The sequence below is a fragment of the Macrotis lagotis genome, chromosome 3, assembly GCF_037893015.1.
Source record: "Macrotis lagotis isolate mMagLag1 chromosome 3, bilby.v1.9.chrom.fasta, whole genome shotgun sequence".
Classification (NCBI taxonomy): domain Eukaryota; kingdom Metazoa; phylum Chordata; class Mammalia; order Peramelemorphia; family Peramelidae; genus Macrotis; species Macrotis lagotis.
The window spans coordinates 222,898,889-222,918,167 of NC_133660.1; the positions used below are offsets into that span (position 1 = coordinate 222,898,889).

The 19,279-nt window shown below is 41.1% G+C and overlaps 1 protein-coding gene across 4 annotated transcripts in view; it reads left to right on the plus strand.

Moving 5' to 3' along the window:
* The window catches only part of NELFA (negative elongation factor complex member A), a 62,382-nt gene extending 44,420 nt beyond the window's left edge, over positions 1-17,962 (plus strand). For all 4 annotated transcript variants that reach the window (XM_074229945.1, XM_074229942.1, XM_074229944.1 and 1 more), the window contains 10 exons: positions 3,644-3,815; positions 6,569-6,730; positions 9,767-9,856; positions 10,697-10,827; positions 10,960-11,029; positions 12,083-12,171; positions 12,782-12,893; positions 14,557-14,822; positions 16,204-16,303; positions 16,961-17,962. In XM_074229945.1, the coding sequence (XP_074086046.1) occupies positions 3,644-3,815; positions 6,569-6,730; positions 9,767-9,856; positions 10,697-10,827; positions 10,960-11,029; positions 12,083-12,171; positions 12,782-12,893; positions 14,557-14,822; positions 16,204-16,303; positions 16,961-17,145 (1,377 nt within the window). In that variant the 3' untranslated portion in view covers positions 17,146-17,962. The remainder of the gene's footprint in view (positions 1-3,643; positions 3,816-6,568; positions 6,731-9,766; positions 9,857-10,696; positions 10,828-10,959; positions 11,030-12,082; positions 12,172-12,781; positions 12,894-14,556; positions 14,823-16,203; positions 16,304-16,960) is intronic.
* The last annotated feature ends 1,317 nt before the right edge of the window (positions 17,963-19,279 follow it).

Consider the following 19,279-nt stretch of genomic DNA (forward strand, 5'->3'; position numbering starts at 1 on the left):
CAGTAAAATCCTGAAGTCCTAGACCAAGTATGAGAAACTACATAGTAGCATCTTTCACACCCAAACTACAGAATCATCTCTCATCATGGTCAGAGAAGCAGCATGTAGGGCCTGCAAGGCTTTGTATGAAGACACCAATAGGGGAGGGCTCTGCTGAGAGAGCTCCATGGTTGTCAGGAAGCTCTTGGAAGTCCCTAGAAGGGCAGCAAATAGCCTGGTGTCCCCCACTGCAGTCATACTGTATACAGACTAGGAAGACTTGGGCCCCTGAGGAGTCTGAGATACCAAAGAGGACCGTGAGAGTCCCAACATTCAACCTAAAAGATTCAGGGGGTACCTGACCATGGAGGTAGAGGTCAGGACAGGAACCCTGTTTAGGAGTTTAGGAACTGCTGGAGAAATAAGTAAATGAAAGAAAACACTTGCCAGCCTTAAAAATGATTGTAAATTTAATTCTGTGACATATACATGCTAATATATAGAGGAGAAACAATGAATTTTCCCAAGGATTGCATCAATAAATAGAATTAAAAATGAGATAAAAATGAAATAAAGATCTTGAAAGAATTAGTAGAGTCTTGAGCACTATATTTCAAGGCAATATAAGTAAAAATTTCTCATATCTATTAGAACCAAAAGGCACTGAGCAAAGAAAGATTATACCAATCACCTTCTGAAAGAAACTTCAAAAACAAAAATCCCAATTATGTGGTAGCCCAAATTCAGATCTCAAAGACACAATATTGCTGGGATTTAGTGAGAACTATCATTAGGATCACATAAGAACTGGCAGCTTCTACCAACAATGGGGGGAAGATCTTGGAATACAATATTCAAAAAAGACAAAAGAGGATTACAACCAAGAATAAGTTTATCCTGGCAAAATGAAGCCTAATTTTATGGGGGTGTGGTGGGATTGGGAGAAATGGACAATGGACCTTTAGAGAGATATCAAAACATTTTGGGGGTGAGGAATTAAGTGACTTGCCTAAGGTCACATAGCTAAGTAATAAGTAATAAGTGCCTGAGGCCAGATCTGAACTCAGGTCCTCACAATGGCCAGGTCCCAACTGTACCACCTAGCTGCCCCAGTATCAAACTTTTTTTTTAAGGTTTTTTTTGCAAGGCAATGGGGTTAAGTGGCTTGCCCAAGGCCACATGGCTGGGTAATTATTAAATGTCTGAGGCCGGATTTGAACTCAGATACTCCTGACTCCAGGGCCGGTGCTCTATCTACTGTGCCACCTAGCCACCCCTGTATCAAACATTTTTGATGAAAAGACCATTAGGAAAAGTGGAAGGGAGGGCAGTTTGAAAGTAATATTTGGATGCTTTTGATGTTCTGTTGTGTACATAGAAATATTCTTTTTTTATGTTTAAATTCAAAATTTTTGAAAAACAAAGACTAGAAAAAGAAGATTAATGGTTAATAAGTTTTTATTAAATACCTACTCTGTGCCAGGTGCTTTTGAAGCCTGGGGATCCAAAGAAAGACAAAGACTTGGCCATGCCCCAAGGAGCTCCCAGTCCAATGAATCAACAGCTTTTAATGTTCATTCAACAAAAGACCTGTCTGAAAGCCTTTTATATTTTGGAGAGTGGCACCAGAAATTTGTTGTGGTCTTCGTGCAAAAGAATGTATGAATGTTTCCAGTGTGTGCTTTGATGTGTCCCCAGGTAGCAACAGTGAGGGCATAGCCTTAGCATTTGCTTTTATTTCATATTAGAATTAACCATTTGGGGATGCATTTGAAACTTTTAAAATTTAAATTTGTTTTCTTCCTGACGTTTTTATGTCTTTGAATAAGCAGCATAGGGTAGTAGGGGCAGCTAGGCACAGTGGATAGAGCACTGGCCTTGGAGTCAGGAGGTTGAGAATGTGAATCTTGACTTATACTAGCAGTGTGACCTTGGGCAAGTCACTTAACCTTGTTTGCCTCGAATCCCAGGCCATCTCCAGTCGTTCTGATTCATATCTGTCTACTGGAGCCAGGTAGTTTGGGAGGAGAAAGTGAGTCTGTTGATTTAGCACAGCACAAACTCACTCAAATTCAATTCATGTGCTTGTCATGGCATCACTTCCCTGATGTCATGGTCTTCTTTGAAAATGAAGGCCATCATCATCATCATCATTAATTATCATAGTATAGTAGGAAGAGATTGAGTTTGGAGTCAGAGGATCTGGCTCTGCATTGGCAACAATTGGAGTAGCCTTGGGCAAATCATTTTGCCTCTCCCGGCCTTGTTTATTCAGTTTTTTAATCTGTAAAATCAGTGGGTTGGATTTAATGTTCTCTAATGCCCCTTCCCAGCTCTAAACCCATAAATCATCTTTAGCTCCTATAGTTTGCTTTTAGTCAAAATACAGGACAAATGATTTTTCAGAAGTAAAGGATTAAAATAGCTCCCCTCCCTCCTTTTTTTCTTATGATTTAGACTTCCTGCTTCATGGGTAGAGCTTTGTAAAGTAGAGTGGGTGGTCTGGGAGTGCAGTGTCAGCTCTCTTGGGGGTACAGCCCCATGGGGAGGATCACTGCTAGTGCTGCCTGCAGAAGGGTCTTGGTTTTCTCATTAAGTTTTGGCATTAAGAGTTTTGGTTGGATGGGGGCAATGATCAATGCTCATTCCATCAGTGCAACAAGCGGGGACAATTTGGGGCTCTCTGCAATGGAGAATACCATCCGGAGAAACAATTGTGGAGTTTGAACAAAGACCAAGGACTATTACCTTTAATTTAGGAAAAACAAACCTGATATCTCATTGTCTGCTCTTGCTATCTCTTATACTTTATGTTTCTTCCTTAAGGATATGATTTCTCTCTCATCACATTCAATTTGGATCAATGTATACCATGGAAACAATGTAAAGATTGACAAATTGCCTTCTGTGAGGGGTGGGGGAGGGAAGTAAAATCAGGGGGAAAAGTGTAAAACTCAAAATAAATAAAATCTTTAATAAAAAAATAAAAATTAAACAGAGTTTTTTGTTTGGATTAGCCATCAGCATGAAAAGTAGAACTAATTCCTCTTTCTGCAGAACAATCTGGTTTTAAATCTGTTACCTGAAGCAAGAACATTGCTGTCCTTTTAGTGTACTCTAAAACTATTCAGATTTAAGCTGGATGTAAGGAAACATTTCCTAAAAATCCTAGTTCTTTTCCAGAGAAGTGTTCCATGTCCTACTCCCCATTCCCATTAGAATTCTTCTTTAAGGCTGGGTCACTGCTTGTTGAGTACAAGGAAGGGAGGATTTTTGTTAGGATGAAAGTGGATCCAAATGGTCTCTGAGGTCCCTTCCACTCTGAAATTCTTTAGTGTAGTTGCCTGGTAAGGATTTGTGTGGTTTACCCATATCTGGAGCCTCAGAGCAAATAGTCCAACAGGAAAAAGCCATTGCCAAATGGACACTTGTGAAAGCAGCCTAGTCAAAACCTAGGTTCATAATGTACTTTAACTGTTTGTGAGGCAACCAATAATAATGTTTTATAGTTGAGGAAGTAGGCTAAGACAGATGATTCATCTTTTAATTAAATAATCTGGAGGAAGGAACAAATTTTAGCCAGTATAAGTGATACATGAGACTTTTGTCATTTTTGCTTAGAATTGTTTCCAATTTACTTTTCCCCCTCTTTTTTTTTCCTTAGATGAAAGGAGCATTGACTGAAATTATCCAGCTTGCGACCTTGGATTCAGACCCTTGGGTCTTAATGGTAGCTGATATTTTAAAATCCTTTCCAGATACAGGTTCACTTAACCTTGATCTTGAAGAACAGAATCCCAATGTTCAGGATATTTTAGGAGAGCTTAGAGAAAAAGGTATGTTGTATTTTCATTGAATTGGGGGATCTGGGTAGGTAAGTGCTTTCTTCATCTAAAGTGAATTGACCGACTTCTGCATAGTCGATACCTTGTTCAAACAATTCCCCTTTTAATAAGTAAAAGGGAAATAGAGGATTTAAGTGTTCAGAGACATAATCCAGTGCTCCCAGGAAATATAAAATAAAAACCCAAGACTTAGTATTTTAAGTTCATCAGTCAGAGATTACAGATGCATCCTAAAGTTAAAACCAATGTATTGTTTTAAAAAGCTATACTTTTAAATTTATTTTTAATTTTTTTCCTGTTCCATGTAAATACAGTTTTCAAAATTTATTTTTTGTAAGATTTTGAATTTCACATTTTCTGTCCCCCCCTTCCCTCTCCCCTTCTCATGACAGTGAGTAATCTAAGTTATATATGTATAATCATAAAGTTTGAAGTTGGAGGTAATCTTAGTGACCATGTGGGCCAAGTCCTTAATGATCCATTGTGTCATCATCGTTTCATCTAATTTGTAATGTGATCAAAGTGGTTATTTGCTCTTGGTAATAATCAGAAGCTAACCTTGCCTCTTCATCATATGATTCTGGTCCATGATCTCTCATAGATTCTTTGCAGAAGGCTTCTATCTGGGAACAGTATAGACCTTGCACTATTCATCAGTTATTCCTTGTTCTTGCTCCCTTTCCTGTTCAACATTTTCTCGATTGAGAAAAATAGTAATTGACCTTTCTTGTTAGTATTTTATTTACTTTAAAATAGATGAATTGGTCACATGAAGAGAGATTTGTTCTCAAGCAGACTGTGGGTCCCCCTCTGGCCCATTCATGGATGAACGTTGCCCAGGATGGGCAGGCATGGATGGGGTACCACTCAAACTTTTGGAGAGATTGCTCCTATCAGATCACAAATCTACTGGAGCATGAGTGTCCAACTCAGACAGATTTAGGGACCACTAAGCCATGCATAAGGATCTCTGCTGGAGATGTTGACTTATTTAAAACATAGTATTATCTGTATTTTAGTGTATTTTTATTTTAAATAGTTCCCAATTACATTTTAATCTGGTATGGACTGCCTGTTTGACACTCCTGCCCTGGAGTAATTCTTTTTTTTTTTTTTTTAAATCTTATTTTAAGTTTCCAATTACATGCAATGATAGCTTTAGATGAGTTGTTTTTTTTTTTGCAAGGCAATGGGGTTAAGTGGCTTGCCCAAGGTCACACAGCTAGGTAGTTATTAAGTGTCTGAAGACCTGATTTGAACTTAGGTCCTCCTGACTCCCAAGGCCAGTGCTTCATTCACTGCGCCACCTAGCTGCCCCATAAAAGAAGTTTTAAAAAAGTGAGCATAGCATCCATTTAGACTCCTGTGGGGTTTTTTTCCCCCCTCTGGATGAGGATGGCATTGTCCACAGCAGGTCTTCCAGAGTTGTCCTAGTTCTCTGGACTGCTGAGAGGAGCTGCATCCATCATAGATGATCAACTCACAGTGTTGTTATGTGTACAATGATCTCTTGGATCTGCTCCCTTTGCTCAGCATCAGTTCCTGTGTTTCTTTCCATGCTTCTCTAGAGTCCAACCATTTATGATTTCTTATAGAACAGTAGTACTCCATAACATTCACAGACCACAGCTTGTTTGGCCATTCTTCAATTGATAGGAAACCTCTCAATTTCCAATTCTTTGCCACTAATAAAAAGTGCTATAATTAGTTTTGAACATGTGAGATTTTTCCTGTTTTTTGTGATTTCTTTTAGATATAGATCTAGTATTGGTATTGCTGGATCAAAGGGTATGATCAGTTTTATTGATCTTTGGGCATAGTTCTAGATTGCTGTCCAGAATGGTTGGATCAATTCACAATTCCACCAACACTGTAGTAATGTCCCAATTTTCCCACATCCTCTCCAACTTTGATCATTTTCCTTTTTTTGTCATCTTAGCCAATCTGTTTAATTTGCATTTCTCTAATAATAATGATTTGAAACATTTTTTTTTATATGACTATAGCAATTTCTTCATCTGAAAATTACCTGGTCATATCCTTTGACTATTTATCAATTGGAAAATGTAGCACACTCTGTGTGCTCACTCTTTTCCTTACTTTTATGGGATGTCTCCTTTTTGTATATTAGGTTGGGAATGGCTAGCTTCTCTGTAGACTTCAGACTAATCAGTTCCCTCAACCTCCCAAATTACCGGTTTTTCCTTCCTAAAGCATCCTTGTCTTTTTAGTTGCCCAGGTTAGGAAATGAGGAGAACAGCAGAGTCGTGAATTATGTCTTTATGATGTTACCGAGTTCACTTGTAAAGCTCCCCACTCCCCCCCAAAAGAGGGGTGATCAGTGCTGTTAGCCTGTGGAAGTGCTTGGCTCAGTGGATAAATGGGAAGACTTCTGAAACAGAAACATCATTTCATAAGGGAACTCTTCAAGACAGAAACTTCCATTAGAGAGACTGATGCTAAGATAGTGAGTTTGAGGAAGAAGCCCTTCCTAGAGCAACTAATATGAACCTGAAGGTTAGGTCAGGGCTACTGTAGAATGTGATTAGTAAAAATTCTAGTTACTTTGAACTACATAGATTATATCTGATTCATTGATTATGGTGAAGGAGATAGAACTACTTTCTGTTAATGAAGTGACATCATTAGAATTTTAAACTACAGATTTTACTGTGATTTACCATGCATATCAATTAGAAGAGAAATGTATTTCCTAATGTGTTGTCTTGCTCTTTACTGAACAGTTAGCGAATGTGAAGCATCTGCAATGTTGCCTTTGGAGTGTCAGTACTTAAACAAAAACGCCTTGACCACCCTTGCTGGACCCCTCACGCCCCCCGTGAAGCATTTTCAGTTGAAAAGAAAGCCTAAAAGTGCCACTTTGAGAGCAGAGCTCTTGCAGAAATGTAAGTGTGGGTATATGTCTAGGAGACTGGGCACCTGTAGTCGGTGCTATATTAATCTCACTGGGTTGTAGTTTTGTTTGTAGGGATTTTTTTTTTTTTATGTTTTAAGGGAAAGTAAACAGGATTTCCTCCCTGCGGGCACTTGATAACCTTTCAGTCTGTGGCAGAAGCTCCCTGGAATATACTAAGACATCACCTAGTCTTTTTTTCTTAAAAGAAAATTAGAAGAAGTTGCCTTCATATCAGGAAATCTCAGCATCCACTTCTGTTCTTTCCCTGGTTTAGATTTAGAAAGCAACAGGTTATCATATAATTTAAACTGGGAGGATCTAACCCCTGTTAGACAGCTAAAATAAATAAATTCTAAGTTTATTTTCATTCTTTATATTCTCATTATCTAGCATCATACAGTGTTATATTTCCTTAATAAATCTTTGTTAGATTGAAATGGCAGATTGAAGAAACTGTGGTCCAAAGATGTACAGGACTTGCCCAAAGTCCCACAGTCAGCTCATGACAGAGCTTGGACTAAAATCCAAATATTCTGCTTTGGTTCACAATATACAGGAAGTAGCATACCTTCACTTTTTTTTTTTTTTAGTTTGTGCAAAGCAATGGGGTTAAATGACTTGCCCAAGGTCACCCAGTTAGATAATTATTAAGTATCTGAGGCCAAATTTGAAATCAGATCCCCCTGACTCCAGGACCAGTGCTCACTGTGCCACCTAGTTGCCCCCATACCTTCACTTTCAATTTAAAACTCCCTTGATAAGAATTTTGTTTGTTTGGGTCCAGAAATATGATGTTTATAAATTTATCAATTAATCCCTCCACCACAGTTTTCTTTGTAGCTTGGAGAATGATTTGGAGCCTTTGCTCCATGAATAAATGAAAAGCTTTTAAAACCCCTGCACAGTTGGATTTCAGCAGCAGGTAATAGCTTTAGGAACAGGTCCTTCCTCTCCTCCCCCCTGGGAGCATTGCCATTGGGACCTAGCTTTAGTTCCAAAGCTGTTGTGTCAGAGGAGCTGGCACCAAAGTATGCTTTACCATGTCATGTACCTGTTCTCTTTTCTTTTGAATGCTATTTGATTTTATTTTTCCCAATTCCGTGCAAAGATAGTTTTTTACACTCCTCTTTTTTGTAAGCTTTTGAGTTCCACGTGTTTCTACCTTCTCCCCTGCCATGACATCGAGAAATCTGACATAAATCGTGCAAATACCTATCCTTGAAGAGTATTTTCACTACATTGAAGGAATCTTTTTAGACATGAGTTCTGGGTTTGGATCTGACAGGCTTAGATTCAAATGCACCTCTGCTACTTAACTCCCTCTGTGACCTTGGTTGGGCACAAAATCTCTCTGTACCTTTTTCTTATAATCTGTAAAATGGTGGGGGGGGGGGGTGAGGCAGATATGATCCTATAATAATTTGAGGATAATTGAAGAAAGGGTCTTAGTTATTTTTGTAACTTTGGACTTTTCTTGAGTCAGATAGCAAAATAATTTCACTTTGACACTTAAGCTTTTTACTAGTTATGAAAAGAGCAAAGTGGAGCTTAGTTTTTCCAGAAATGTGTTAGAGCTAAAATATAGTGCCCCCCCCCATGGCAGAGAGACATTGTATGTAGGACCTAGCATTGTGTCACAAGAAGTTTGCCTCTCCAGAATGACTAGGAGGCGAGATGTTTTGGTCAATTTAATATTCTGGTATTTTCAAAGAATTAGAATAAGCTATGCTAACAGAAGCACTTGTTTAGAATACCCTTTAGAGCCTTCAGGTGTCTTCAGTGTTTTATACTTACCTTAAAAGTAAATGGTTTCATGCCTTCCCCTTCCCCCTTGGTAGAACAGCAGGGCTGCCCTGGCCCCAGGGTACTGCTGCCAGCTTGTCAGACCATCCTCCCCCACTTCGCTCTTTCTGGCTGCCCTAGATTGGTAATGATGATGTCAACTGGACAGAACCAGTCTCTAGCCTGTGGATGGCTGGAGAGTCAGGAACCAAACCAGATTAAAGTTTAGTTTCAGGGGGCATCTAGGTGTCGCAGTGGATAAAGCACCGGCCCTGGAGTCAGGAGTACCTGGGTTCAAATCAGGTCTCAGACACTTAATAATTACCTAGCTGTGTGGCCTTGGGCAAGCCACTTAACCCCATTGCCTTGCAAAAGCCTAAAAAAAAAAAAAAACCCAAAACAAATAAAGTTTGGTTTCAAAGGGAGGGAAATAGCAGCAAGCAAGGACTCCTGTGCCAGAATCCAGTTCTTAGTGGGGGGAAAATCTCAGTACTGGAGCAGATGGTAGGGGGTAGCAAGCAGCAAGTGGGACAAGACTAGGGACAGTACTGGGACAGAGCTCCTCCAGATTCAGGCTGCAGCCTGCTTGCTGGGCCTCAGCTCTGGAAAACGGGCATCTCCTAGTAGCTTGAGGAGGATGACAATGAGGAGAATTCACTTTTATTGATCATCTTCAGATTTTTCCAAGCACAGCGCCAAAAAGCACTCATCTCTCAGTCATTTAACCAGTGACAGATTGAGAAGTGGTGCCTAGTGATAGGCCTGCATGGGAAGTTGGAATTGAAAGGAGAAATATTGAAAAACTAGGGCTGCCAAAAAGTGACCACAATTTCCATTTGTATTCTTCGACTTTTTAGAAATTGCTTTTCTCCCCTTCTTATTGTAGTTTAGATTTATGTTTGTTCAGGCACCAGCATTCATGGGTAAAACACAACCATAACTTTTTTTGTTTTTCATGACTCTTGCATCAGGTTCTTCTCCTTCAGTCTCCTTGTGATCAGTTGGTATCGCATCACTTCTGGTTTAAGCAGGTTTACTTAGGCTGGCCTTGTCACGTATCCACAGAAAGACCCTTCCTGGTAACATGGTCCATTTTTAAGTGCACAGACTGCCTTTACCAAAAACCCCGACTCTTTGACTCTCCTTGGGCTGCATTCTGAGACGCGGGGCCTGGTGCTCAGAGAAGTGGTTCTGTGGGAATAGGTGTTTGTGACTCATGCCCTTCTTTTTTTTTTTCTCATAGCCACAGAGACTGCCCAGCAGCTCAAGAAAACAGCTGGAGTACCTTTCCATGCCAAAGGAAGGGGCCTGGTCAAAAAGATTGATACCACAAGTAAGAGTTCCCCAACTTCTGGTATTTCAGTTAGAGCTAATGTTTGTAGACACAAGTTTAAGGCATTCCTATCTTGTTTCTTGAGTATTGTAAGGAAGAGGTTAGTGAGTTGCCCCATTATCATAGGGGGTAGTTTGATTTGAAGATCTTTATTCTTTTCCCATTTGAAAAATTTATTCAAAATATAAAATCTACAAAGCATAGAATTGACATTATTTTACTAAACTGCATCAACTATCCATGATAAGACAAGATGACTTGTATAAACCTTTCCCATAGACTCATTGCCTGCAGAGTAGTGGCAGGATGCATAAAGAGAAGCACCTGTATCCATCTCAAGTTCATAGATAATATCCACAGCTTAGTGATAGGATGTTTTTGCTTTGGTGGTTCTATTTTAATTATATAGTATGCTGACCCAAATCATTCTGTTCAGATCACTCCAATATACAGAGCTGTCAACCACTTGATTTGCTTTTTTCAAGTTTTTTTGGTCCTATTAGAGAGCAGGGGAGTCACTTGGCAACCTGGGCCACATTCCCATCCCTCCTCCTGCCCAGGAGGGAAGTTTGCTTTATGCAATTTAAAATAGATTTTATTGTGTTTTAAAATGTAAAGCCCATTTTTAGCTTGAAAAGTAGGCTGTGGTTTGCTGCCTCCTGCTTTAGAGCCACAGCCTCCACTAGATCCCATTAAGCTGGCCTCCTCAGGACTCCCTGGTCAGTCATCTGTGCAGTGGAAAGTAGGGGAGATGTAGACCGCATCAGGTAACTGTATCTTACCTGTAAGTTACTGACCATTGCTCCATTTGTCTCCCCCTTCATTGTCTTCCTCTTCTAGCACCTCTTAAGGGCATCCCCAAACAGGCTCCCTTCAGAAGCCCGACCACCCCCAGTGTGTTTAGCCCTGCTGGAAACCGGACTCCAATCCCCCCTTCTCGTACCCCTCTACGAAAAGAACGAGGAGTGAAGGTGGGCACGTCACTTTGGACTTCCTTAGTATTTCTTCCTTCTTCCCCAAGATGGCAGCCTTTGAAGCAAAGTCATGTTACTTGTTGTGTTGTCTTGTTTTAATGAAGGTTTTGGATTTTGGTTTTTTGGCAGTTACTAGATATTTCAGAGCTGGATATGGTTGGTGCAGGTCGAGAGGCAAAAAGAAGAAGAAAGACTTTAGGTGTGTATGATGGGTTCACCACCCACCTCCTCTCTACTCAAAGATGTTTGAAAATTTTACTTGACTGATCAAGGAATTGGGGAAATATCATCTTGCAGAACTATAGAACCCCAAGATTATAGAACTCCAGATCCTAGAAGGCTCCTCTCCTCTTTGCCAAGGAGGAAGCTGACACCTAAGCAAGGGGAGGGGGGGGCCAGAGAGCCCTCTCAGTCTGTAAAGTGAAGGGCTTAGAATCTGTAACTATCCTCTAGCTCAATTATTTTTGGGACTAAATCACTTCCTTGAAAGTCTGCATTTACTGTGGTCCAGTTGTAATTTGTTTTTACCCCTAACAAAATATTTCTTTTTCATATTCTATTTTACCACATATTATAGTGTCTTTTTGATCTCATCAGTGTGGGTCCTCCTTGGTGAGAACTGCCACCCTCCAGATGGAGGGCTTTAACTTGGTTTTTGTTGACAGTCAGTGGTATTGAGATTGTCCTTCTGCTATTCCTGCTGTCTTGTTTGATGACTGCATCACCTCCCTTTCTGGTTGCCAGGCTGCTCGGTCTCTCACCACACTCCCTGTCCTGGGGTGTTCATTGGAGACTGGTTGTCTGGTAGAGTGAGGGGTGGAGAATCACATCCGTCTTCTGCTGTCTCTAAACTTCAGTTTTCTCCTCTTATTTATTGATAGTGTTTCTGTGAATTAGCGACAAAGTCACCCTGAGATTGAAAACAATTACTTTGCAAACCTTAGATTTAGAACACTATAAATGCTAGGAGCAGCTGTATAAATATTAATACAATGTGACACTCAAGTGGGAACCTTTTATTGAGGATATCAGGGTGACCTTCAGAAGTTATTTTAAGGATGAAATGGGATTTTAAGCAAATAATTGTTTGGAGATTTCAAAAAAGTCTGGAATTGAATACATAGACTATAATATATAAAATTTCAACATCATACTTTCTCTAGAAAGGAGATAAGCATCCAGATTTGTTTCTTAATTGTGTAAAATATTTTTTGACAGTTTAACTTAGGCCTTTTTTAAAAATTGTCAATAGATACAGAAGTTGTGGAAAAGCAAGCCAAAGAAGAAACTGTTGTCGAAAACGCTACTCCTGATTATGCTGCTGGCCTTGTCTCTACCCAGGTTGGTCTTCTCATCATCTATCTTTTTGATGATAGTTTTATTAAAAGTTAACTTGGCCTTTTATTTTGACAAAAGAATACTTTTAGACTTGAGCTCATGAACTTTTGTTGATACTCTGTTTATGCAAATCCATCAAAGAATACTCAGTATGTCATTACATTTATTTTAAGACACTGCTCACATGGAAAAGGATCTTCTCTGGCTGGTCATAGGTCATGTGACCCAGATTTGACATGTGAGATACAGATGGAAAATATCTTGTCTTTTTTCACTTACAAGAGGAGGATTATATCTCCTGCCTCCTCTTCTGAGAAACCCACCAGCAATCTGAGTCTAATAGAAAGAAGGGTCACAAGCTTCTAGGCCTGGGTGTGCCACTAGCTGTAGTCACAGATCATCTTACATTGAAGAACCCAATTTCCACATTTTTTTCAAGATTGTTGCAAGGATAGCAGTATCTGTGAAAATTCTTCAGACAGCTCAAAGCCATATACATATAAAGTGGTGAGACTAGTAAATAATGGAATTTGGAGTGTCACTTTTTCAAATTTAAGATGAGGCTTTTTTTTTAAGTTCTGTAACCCCTGAGGAATTGCAAAAACTTTTACAGAAACTTGGTTCTTTGAACAATGAGCCTGCATTACCCTCTACAAGCTACCTGCCTGCAACTCCTAGCGTAGTTCCATCATCTTCTTATATACCAAGCTCTGAAACACAGCCAGGTAAGTAATCTTTGACTTGTATTATCCTTTAAATACTTTTCTGGATAACTAATTATGTTCACTTAACAAGTATTCTTTCATTCAGAGAAAGAAAAAAGTACTCTTAAAATAGGACTTTCCAGGTCACTTCCATTCATACAAAATCATGAATTTTATTTTTCATTTTTTAATTGAATGAATTTATTCTGTAACATATTAAATTTTTAGAAGTAACAAAAAAACACAGATCCTGAATTTGATGTGGAACAGAGACTAAAGTCAGTTGGTTAGAGGGATTAGAAGCCAGAGAGCTATATGAGTAGGAGGTGAGGAAATAGAGACATCGAATCTGGTTGTCCTTTGCTAGGTGTTTGGCTGTGAAAGGGAGCAGAGTAGCATGGTAGAATCCATGAAGATTTGGTGGGGTTTTTTGTTGTTGTCGTTTGAAGGTTTTTGCAAGGCAATGGGGCTAAGTGGCTTGCCCAAGGCCACATGGCTAGATAATTATTAAGTATCTGAGGCCGGATTTGAACTCAGGTACTCCTGACTCCAGGGCCAGTGCTCTATCCACTGTGCCACCTAACCGCCCCTTGTTGTTTTTAAGACCTGACATGACTGGGGCATGTTTGAGTGTCATAGTCTGAAAAGAATAAAAGAATGGCCCTATGGGATGAGGGCCAGCATGAGATTGTTTAGGATACAAATTTGTTAATTAGCTCAGTTACTACTGGCTTCATCTTTGAAACTCCCCTGCTCCCTGGTGTGTCCTTACCATCTTGTTCACAGTCAGCTCTCAAGATGTGTTTGCTCACTCTGGGAAAAAAAAAATAGTAAAGCAACTTCTCTGATGGACTTAAAATAAAGAATTATATCCATCTCAGACAGAGCTGATGGTATCTGTACACTTTTTTTTCCTTCACTTCATTTTTTTTTTTGTTTCTCTATCTTTGTGGGAAGAGGGGGAATTATATTTACTTTCAAACAAGACTGTGTTAGTAATGTGAAAATAAATAAATTAAATGTCAGACTTTTACTGTAGGAACTGTGGAAAAAACAGATCAAACTAAATTACCCAATAAATAGGACACTGTTAAAGTGCTTTGACTTCCAAAAAAAAAAAAAGTATTCAGAATAGAATAGGAGAGGATTTAGCACTGCAAGGAGCCCCAGAGCCCAGCTGAGTCTAGCACTCTCATTTTGCAGGCCCTGCCTGCCCCACTCCCTAGGACCATGGCAGTTACCGCCTCAGGGGCCCCCAAACCAAGAAATGATAAATGGGGCACAGATGGCTGCTCATGTGCCATGATGGAATCAAGTCCTCGACCCACAATGTTCATGGCTTTATTTGTCTTAATCTCTTAAGCCAACTAGAATCTAAGCTGGAAGCCACGGGACATTGCCTTTTTTTTTTAATGGGGGTGCGTGAGGTCTCCACATCTTCACCAGTAAATAGAAAGTTCTGGCACCACTGACCAGGGAAGGATAGGTGTAAACCTGCTCCCCTGATCTAGCTGGCTTTCCATTCTGGTCTGAAATACTGATTATTCACCCACCCATCTGTTTTATTCCCCTTTGCAAAATCCTCTGCCTCTTTTGAAAAATTCTGAGTTGTCTTTGAGTGATGATATTAAGAAGCAAGTTTGGATTAGATTATACTTTTATTCCTTTAACTTTATACCTGCAGCTCCTTCAGCTCGAGAGACCTTGCCGACCATCCGGCAGCCAGACGAGCCTGCAACCCCAAACTCAACTCTTCCTGCTCAGTTCAAGCAGAGAACACCTATGTACAACAGCAATGCCAACTCTGCTCCTGCAGCCGCTGCTCCACCTACCTCACCTCTGACTCCTACTACCTTGCCTGCCATCGCCCCTGCAGCACAGACTCCACCAGTGGTGCCACAGACCCAGCCAGCCCCGCAGCAGCAACCCAAGAAAGGTCTCTCACTCACAGTAAGTCTGCTCTTTCCCTTCATCTCCTCCTCTTAGAATCTCTTACTCCTTTAAATCTTTAAGGATTCAGCTTATACGCCACTCTATTTTTCTTTTCTTTTTTCTTCCAATTTTTAAGTTTAGAGTTCCAAATTCTATCCCTTCCTTTGCTTCCTCCTCCGGGAAATGGTAAGCAGTCAGTATAGGTTATACGTGTGCAATCATGGAAAACGTTTTCTTATTAGTCATTTTTCATAAGAAGATATGAATAAGAGGAAAAAAGAAAGAAAAAAATGAAAAAATGGTGTGCCTTGTCATTTGTCCTTTGGGATTGTCTTGTTGAGAATGGTGAAGTCTTTCACACTTCTGCATTGAACAGTATTGCTGTGCAACATTCTCCTGGTTCTGTTCACTTGGCTATGCATCAGTTCATGTAAGTCCTTGGAGTTTTTCTGAGGTCATCCTCCTTGTCATATTCTTAATTCTATTACAATCATAGGTTACAGTTTGTTCAGCCATTCCCCAATTGGTGGGCATCCCTCAGTTTCCAATTCTTTGCCACCATAAAAGTTGCTGCTATAGATATTTTTGTATATGTGGGTCTTCCCCTCCCCTTTTTATGCTCTCTTTGGGATAGAGATCTGGAAATGGTATTAATGAATCAAAAGTATGCACATTTTTGTTGCCCTTTGGGCATAATTCCAGATTGCTCTCCAGAATGGTTGGATCAGTTCACAACTCTACCAGCAATGCATTTGTGTCCCAGTTTTCCTATATCCTCTCCATCATACAATGTTTTCCTTTTCTTTGGTATTAGCTAATCTGATAGGTGTGAGGTGGTAGTACTTCAGAGTTGTTTTAATCTGCATTTTATGAACTATAGTGATTTTTGAGCATTTTTTCATTGACTAGAGATCGCTTTGTTTTCTTTGTCTGAAAACTGCCTATTTGTATCCTATGACCATTTATCAATTGGGAAATGACTTGTATTTTTAACAAATTTGTCTCAGTTCTCTTATTTATTTGAAAAATAAGGCCTTTATCAGAGATGCCTTTGCAAAATTCCCCGCTTAATTTTCTGTTTTCCTTATAATTTTCTTTGCACTGCACTGGTTTAGTGGAAAACCATACATCAGTGGAGATGCTCTCCGAGGAAGTCTCTCCACTGTTGTGAGTTATCCAGAGGGCCTCTATGTTGACTGTGCCAGGGAGGGCAGCTTCCAGTCCATATGCCCAGCTGTGAAGCTTCTACGGCCTTGCAGATGGACCAAAGTGCACATCAGCCTCCAAGAGACTGGCCCTGGCGGCAGCCCAGCACATCCTTTGAACCAGAGACCGTTTTCAGATTGGGTAGAGTTTGTTGCTTTCTCTGATGTGTTCATATTTATTTTCTTGCTTTTAGAGAGAGCAGATGTGTGCTGCGCAGGAAATGTTCAAGACTGCGAACAAAGTGACCAGGCCCGAGAAGGCCCTTATCCTGGGCTTCATGGCTGGATCCAGGGGTGAGGCAGTCTTTTCTCTGTTCAACTGTGGAGGCTTTTTAGTGTTTTCTTTTATCTTTTCCAGTTGCATTTAAAGATATTTTCATCATTCATTTTTTTTTTATAAGATTTTGGGTTCTACAGTTTCCCCGCCTCCCTGCCTTGGAAGGGTTTTAATGATCCATTTGTCTGTAAAGTGGGTTTTCATTGTGTTGATGCTTGTGTGTAACCACCCCACCTCCACCAGGTTGGCTGGTCCTGCTGACCCCAGGTAGGGTAACAGTAGAAAGGGAGGACCTGGGTCATTCCAGATTTACAGGATCTGTGACTTAAATGGGAAGGATTCCCCTCCCACCCCCAACTGTAGACCTGAGCATGTCTCAGAAGCCAGTCACCCTAGTTCCCCTTTGCTGTGTTCCTTCACTAGCTGAGGCCTGTTCTTGGACGGCCATCCTGGAAGCCTCGTCCCCTGGAAGCCTCTGAGCAAGGGCTCAGAGGAGGAGATGATGTGACCCTGAATGTAGGGACCTCCCAGAGCTATGTGATCCCTTGAGTAATCTGGACCCCCCCATCTTCTGAGGTTTCAGGCCTGTTCCTAAAGGATGGATCAGCACATTTCAAGTCTTTGTTTTCATTGTTTGCTTGATTGTATTTTTCTGTTATTCATCTTCCACACAGAGAACCCTTGCCAAGAGCAGGGTGACATCATTCAGATCAAGCTGAGCGAGCACACGGAGGTCCTTGACAAGGCAGATGGCACAGGGAGCACCACCATGTTGGTTGACACAGTCTTTGAAATGAACTACGCCACCGGCCAGTGGACCAGGCTCAAGAAGTATAAGCCCATTACCAATGTTTCCTAGAAGACGCAGGACAAGACTGCGGGGACCAAGCCAAGCTCAGGTGGCCCCCTCTGCTGATGAGAGAGCAGATGCCCCTCTCTGGTCCTTGTTCCCTTCCAGGCTGCCCCCTCAAGGGAGCTCTGAGGGCCAGCTGCACACATCAAGGCCTGGGAGAGGGGTGGGGAGGTTCCAGATTGGAAAAGATGGACCGAGCGTGCCAGGCCCTAGTCCTCCTTCCTCTGAGAACTTGTTCTCTGGCTGAGCAGAGCTCTAGTCCAAATGTGGGGAGGGGAAATGATTTATAGGTTTGCTTTTAAATTTTCTCTTAAGCCAAGATGATAAATTCCCTGCAGATTTATTTGACCTTGTGCTTAGCTTATTTTGCTAGGGGAAAAAAAAGGGCCTGTGAGGAGAGTTGGGGAATTCTGTGCAGTGCGAATGTATTAGTATCCGACACTGTAAAATAGGGACTCCCAGAAGGAACATCACTCACTAGCTTAGATGAGCACCGAAGAACCCATTTACCCCTTAGTATTGGGACATCAGATATTGCCAAAACTCGCACTAATTCTGTTTGCAAGTGACCTGATTGGTCCTTTGCCCACTGGCAGCAGTCTGGCTGGACCTTGGTGGCATCTGCCCCCGGGCATCCAAGGTCCAGAAAGATCATGGATATGTGAGAGGATGGGTTGTCCTGTGGCCTTAGACTATTCCTGGCAGGGATGTTCACCTTATGAGGGCATGGCTTTTGTTTGGGGGCATAGGAAAGAAGTGAGAATGTTAGAAGACATGAGAATGCCTATCAAAAGCTGTACCCCAGCCCTGCCTACTAAGACCTGGTTAAGACTGAAACTGTAGGTCATTAGAATGCTGTGGGACAGGTCGAGTTTATCTGTCTTACTCCAGGACCCCTAAGAGAGGACATGAGTGGCTCTCTGGCCACTGACACTCCCCTTGCTCACTGGGTGAAGTCTTAAGAACTATTTGAGGTCTTTAAAGCTTTGTGTGCATTGTCGGTGGCTGTGGCCCTCACTGCAGGTTCCTTCAATCATGTCATCATGAGAGGACACTTGGAGAGGGGCAGCACTTTTATTTAAATCAAATCTAGCTTTTCCTTTTTGGTTCAAGTCTGAAACAATCAAGACCTGTCTTTGGGGGGGAGGGGGGTTTGGAGCAATAATTCAGAGGTGCAAAGCCAAATTCTTACTCTGAAGACGAATGTTTACATGTGTAGAGCTTCGGCTGGAAGCAGCAGCACAAGGATCAGAGGCCTTCTGTGACTGGTGCTTCTTGGGGGGGGTCATTTCAGAGCCACCCTGTGTTGTATGACCACTCCTGATTGTGCATTGTGGGGGGGGGGGGGGGCAGCGTGTGTTAGTTTTCAGAATGAGTCCTCGGGAATGAATGGGAAGGTTGTTTTTAGCTATTTCTTGGGGAAGGAGTGGAGAAGATTTTGGTTTTTTAAGATGTTTTGTTTTGGTTTTGGATTTAATGTTACATTTTGAAAAGCTAAATTTAACCAAAAAAGAAGTTTTTCTTAATTTTAGTGACTGATATTCCTGTTGGCCTTTTATTCAACTTAAGTTTTTTAAAAGAGGAGTTCTGGTAATTGCTGAGTTATTTTTCTATTAATATGTATCTGCTGGTAGAAAGTTAACTGCTTAGCACTGCAGGGGCTGGCTATGTGCATAGCACATGAATGAGACTTGGGGCTCTTCACCTGCCACGATGTAGGGTCTGATCAGACTTGGGTCAACGGGGACCACTCACAGCCCCTCGCTCCTTGCAGAGCTGAGTTGGTGTCTTTGGGCACCAAGAGATGGGCAGCAAGAGAGCCTCCAGTAGAAGTGAGGATTCCTGTGGGGTCTTGGGGCCAAACTCAGTCACTGGAGGAGCAGCTGGGCAAGAGGAAGGGATGGCTACAGCCTCGGGAGAAGGTTGTGTGTGTGTGTGTGTGTGTGTGTGTTAATATTTTCTTGTATTTCAGTAGATACTGAAACGATCAGATTTAAAGAGTAAACGGGAATGTCCCGCCTTCCACATTTACAAAAACAAAGGCCTTTCATTGCTGCCCTTTAGCAAAATAACTTGTGTCTTTAACTTTCTCGGCCCGGCTAATATTTGGCAGGAGGGCTTTAGTTTAGTTTTGGTAGGT